We start from the raw sequence: 5,000 nt of genomic DNA, 5'->3' as shown, positions 1-5,000 counted from the left end.
TTTTCATATCAACTTTAAAACTATAAAACTAGAATGAACATAAAAGAGAAATTGAATCGACCGTGTCAGCCGGGTGTAACTAAACTTGTACATCTACATGTACGTCACCTTTACCGCGGACTTAAAAATATTCCTTAATTGCCCTAAAAGATTTTTTGAATACTCAAGACACACCAGAATAATATGATTTAAACAGCGTTCTCACGGCGAATACCGCAATCGATTTATCGCCCTTTAAAAAAAGCATGTTTAAATATATTTTTGAACGTCAGTTAAGGAGCCATGATAGTGTAATGGGTAAGACAGTTTCTTCTCACCCGAACACGCGGGGTTCGAATCTGCCGTTAGGACTTTTTTTTTCTTTTTCTTTTAACCCGAAGTTTAATAATAACAAATACAGAACACATTTTAACGATTAGATTTTTTATATACAAGTGAGTCTTGAAGGCCTTGCCTCTCTTGTTATATTATTATTATTATTATTATTATTACCACTAAAAAGAGAAAAAAAGCAACAGAATAAAATAAAACAGAATAAAACGAAAGCAGCAAACCCCTACACTCTCTCCCTAGTTCTGTTTCAATCGCCCAGTTGATCCCTTGCCCGACTCATCGCTCGAGCATAACTGTAACAAACGTTGCTGAACTCCCTATTCAACGATACAGACTGCTAGCAATACATAGACAAGAAAGAAAGTGTACACTTTTGTGATTTGAATGAAATCGGTGATGGAAGTTCATTATGTATTCATTCGTTCGTTTACAATCATTACAAATTTGCAGGTCGGTAACAAACACCATCCAAATGCTTTAGAATTTACAAGACTGCGCAGCGTAAATCCAAACTTATCAAACCTGGAAAAAAAAAAGAAAAAAAAAGAACACCCTCCGCCTCCCACCTCCCCCCTTCCCCCCCCCAAAAAACAACAAAAAACAACAAACAAAAACCAACAACAAACACAAACAAAAAACCCAGCCAACCAACCAACCAAACAAAAAACAACAAATAAACAACAAAAAAGTCCGTATCATACTGAAACTGATCATCAGTCATAATATATAAAATCAGAGGCTGGCTGCTTATTTGACGACCACACTTTACACAAAATTATAATCTCAACGACCTTTGTTGTATAATTATTTACTCCATTCATGTTTGCTGTTTTGGTAAGTTTATTATATAAATTTCCTGCGCTCGAATGAATGGCACCCCACTTGAAGCGCACTGGTGTCCAGTTGCATATTACTTGTACGTTTTGTCCTAGCTTAATGACTAAACGGTACCCCCATCCTCCCCCCTATCCCCATCCCCATCCCCACCACCCTCCTCAAAACACCCGACCCCTCGCCCCTGCCCCTCCGCCCACCAACCTGATCAAACTAAAACTACAGACGGACCATGGCGTGAAGCAAAAGAAGACTGCCGCTCAGTACTCCCCACCACCACCTCCCCTTGCCCAGAGAGGCAGCTCCGTTTCCATCATCAGTCTCCATGTGGATGTCGCCATGACCCACGTTGCACCAGTCAGAGCGGCAGTACTGTCGGCAGCGGGGTCGGCCGCCCAAATCTTGGCAGCCGTACGCCGGGAGCCCGTTTGGCGTCTCTTCGCAGGTACGTGACAGGGAGGACAGTCTGGTGTATCCTGCGCAGGTAAAAGACCCCCCGATCCCCCCAATTTAAAAAATGAATAAATAAAAATAAATAAATTAAAATAATCTCTCGTTGTGTCTTTTTTTTCCTTTTTTTTTTCAATAGGAGTTTGCAGTGACTACATCCAGTTGTTCTCTGTCTGTCTGTCTGTCTCTCGCTCTGTGTGTGTGTGTGTGTCTTCTTTGTGTGTGTGTGTGTGTGTGTGTGTGTGTACATCAGTGTGCCTGCGTCTGTGTCTGTGTGAGTGCGTGTGTGTTGTGTGGATGCATAGTGTGATGCGACATTCCGGCGGTGTGGAGGTGGTAACAACAATGTGTTTGTGTCTGTTCATGCTATGTGCGTATATGTGGTCATTTGAGTATGTGAGTGTTACTGTCATCGAATTATGATTCACACAAAACATGGACAATGTCTTAGTGTCTGTGTAAGTGTGAGTGTATGCTACGTGCGTGTATGCAATCATGTGTGTATGTCAGTGCTACTGTTACCAAATTACGATTCACACAAAACATGCCTATTCATGAAGTTACCCAAACAAGCAGCTAAACACCCACCCTAACTTCCAAGCAATCAATCAACCAATCAACAAACCAGCTAAACATCCAACCTAACTTCCAACTAGCCAACCAACCAGCTAACACCTAACCTAACTTACAACCAGACAACCAACCAGCTTAACACCCAACCTAACTTACAACCAGACAACCAACCAGCTTAACACCCAACCTAACTTACAACCAGACAACCAACCAGCTAAACATCCAACTAACTTCCAGCCAGCCAACCAGCCAACCAAACATGCAGACTAACACCGAACCAGACAAACAACCAGCTAAATATCTAATCTAACTTCCAACCAATCAAATAGCTAAACGCCCTCCCTGATTTCCTAACGACCAACCAACCAACCAGCTAAACACCCATCCTAACTTCCAAACAACCAAATAGATAAAATCTCACCTTAACTTCCAAACAACCAAATAGATAAAATCTCACCTTAACTTCCAAACAACCAAATAGATAAAATCTCACCTTAACTTCCAAACAACCAAGAAGCTAAATACCCAATCCAACGTCAAACCATCCATCCAAGCAAAGAAACAACCAACCAACCAACCAGTTAAACAACCCCACCACCTAACTTCCATCAAGCCTACCACCCAGCTAAATACTGCCCGTACCTTCTAAGCAACCACCCAGCCAAACATCCAACCTTACTTCTAAGCGACCACCCAGCCAAACACCCAACCTTACTTCAAACTAACAAACCACCCAGCTAAGCAACCACTCTAACTTCAAATTAACCAACCACCCAGATAAAGACGCACCCTTACTCCAAACAAACCAGCCATCCAGCCAAGCACCCAAAGTAACCAACCACCCAGCTAAGCAACCACTTTAGCTTCAAACTAACCAACCACCCAGCTAAAGACCCACCCTTACTTCAAACTAACCAGCCATCCAGCCAAACACCCACCCTAACTTTCAACCAGCCACCCAGCTAAGCAACCACCCTAATTTCAAACTAACCAACCACCCAGCTAAAGACCCACCCTAACTTCCAAGCAACCACCCAGCCAAACACCACCCTAACTTATAACCAGCCACCCAGCCAAACACCACCCTAACTTCCGAGCAACCACCCAGCAAAACACCTACCCTAACTTCCAAGCAACCATCTATCAAGCCAAAACACCACGCTAACTTCCAACCAGCCACCCAGCCAAACACCCACCCTATCAACTAACAAACAACCTAAACTAACCAACCACCTGAACACTCATCCTAACCCTTCACCCCCCCTCCCTGGTTCACACACACACACACACACACACACACACACACACACACACACACACATACACACACACCACCACCACCACCACCACCACCATCACCACCACCACTACCACCACACTATCCCACCCACACCCCCTTTCTCCCCTCGCCCCCCTTTTTCTTTCTTTCTTTCCTTCTACCCCTCCCCGTCCCCTTGAGCCATTACATGCGTTGATACATTAACTCACTCAGTACGGCCAGTGCTCTCTTCTCCTCTACACAGACCCCTCGGATGTCCAGTGGCTGTCTCAATGACCCAACCTTTAGCTTCCGTCGTCAGAATTGTGGTATTCTTTGTCAACATTCACCTCTTCAGTATAAGAGCCTTCCGCTCGTAATATTTTGATGATGGTAATTGGGGAGAAACGCTGTTCACGTCGTCTCTTTCGCCGTTCGTATACAGAGAGTTAAATGGAATAGCACGTTATTAGCCCAAGCTTTTTACTTTTTTTGTTGTTTTTTTTTTCTCCCTTTCTTTCTTTCTTTTTTTTTTCCTTTTTTTTCTCTAGACTTTGTATTTCAAATGCTGTGTTTTTCTCTTTTTTCTTCGTTCGCGAGCTGCAGCTCCCACGTTCATTCGTATGTACACGAGTAGGCTTTTACGTCCGTTCCCCCCCCCCCCCGCCATGTAGGCAGCCACACTGCGTTTTCGGGGGTATAAAATGCTATGTTCGTAAACCTCGTGACTAAACTAACCTGGCTCGTAGGTAGCGATGATGACGCAACTGTGTGTGGCGAAGTTGCAGGAGACGTTGACGGAGGAAACGAAATGGGTGGCGTTTGTCACACACTCCCTGTCCCTGGACCCGTCGCCCGCGTAGTTGTACGAACAGGCCAGGCAGTTGGTTCCAGTCGCGGCTGCTGCTGTTGCTGCTGGAATAATAACAGTCAGAAAAGTGTCACGCAGTGTTCCAACTCCAAGGAGGAAGGTGGCAAAATGGTAAAGACGCCCAGCTGCCAATGCGAAGAGTCCGTGAGGGTGTGGGTTCGAATCCCGCTCTCGCCCATTCTTCCAAGTTTGACTGGAAAATCAAACGTCTAGTCTTTCGGATGAGACGATAAACCGAGGTCCCGAGTGCAGTACGCGCCTGGCGCACTGAAAAAAAGAACCCATGGCAACGAGAGTGTTGTCCTGTGGCAAATTTATGTAAAAATAAGAAATCGACTTTTGACAGGTACACTCATATATAAGCATGCACTCAAGGCCTGACAAGTGCGTTGGGTTATGCTGCTGTCAGGCATCTGCCTAGCAGATGTGGTGCAGCGTAAATGGATTTGTCCGAACGCAGTGACTTCTCCTTAAGAAACTGAAACTGAAACTGAAACCGTGCCTGCTAACAAAGCCTTGACATGCAGAGTAGAGTCCAACGACTTCAGAGAATGTTTTATTGTTATGTAGTAGACGATAACGTTTGCATTTGTCACTAACACCAAGTCCAGCAAGGATGCTCTGACGAATTTCGAAGCAGTTTTGTTGTTGTTTTTACCAGAAACCCGTGTTTTGGGAGAC

The 5,000-nt window shown here is 44.5% G+C and overlaps 1 protein-coding gene across 1 annotated transcript in view; it reads right to left on the bottom strand.

Moving 5' to 3' along the window:
• Positions 1 to 901: 901 nt before the first annotated feature.
• Positions 902 to 5,000, bottom strand: part of LOC143290489 (uncharacterized) — a 26,748-nt gene continuing 22,649 nt past the window's right edge. Inside the window, exons 3-4 of the mRNA XM_076599987.1 lie at positions 4,187 to 4,363; positions 902 to 1,643 (exon numbers count right to left, since the gene is read on the bottom strand). Of these exons, the coding sequence (XP_076456102.1) occupies positions 1,387 to 1,643; positions 4,187 to 4,363 (434 nt within the window). The 3' untranslated portion in view covers positions 902 to 1,386. The remainder of the gene's footprint in view (positions 1,644 to 4,186; positions 4,364 to 5,000) is intronic.

This window comes from Babylonia areolata, chromosome 15 (assembly GCF_041734735.1).
Source record: "Babylonia areolata isolate BAREFJ2019XMU chromosome 15, ASM4173473v1, whole genome shotgun sequence".
In the NCBI taxonomy this organism is placed as follows: domain Eukaryota; kingdom Metazoa; phylum Mollusca; class Gastropoda; order Neogastropoda; family Buccinidae; genus Babylonia; species Babylonia areolata.
The sequence above is the reverse complement of the archived record's forward strand: the minus strand, read 5'-3'. Positions and strand labels throughout refer to the sequence as shown.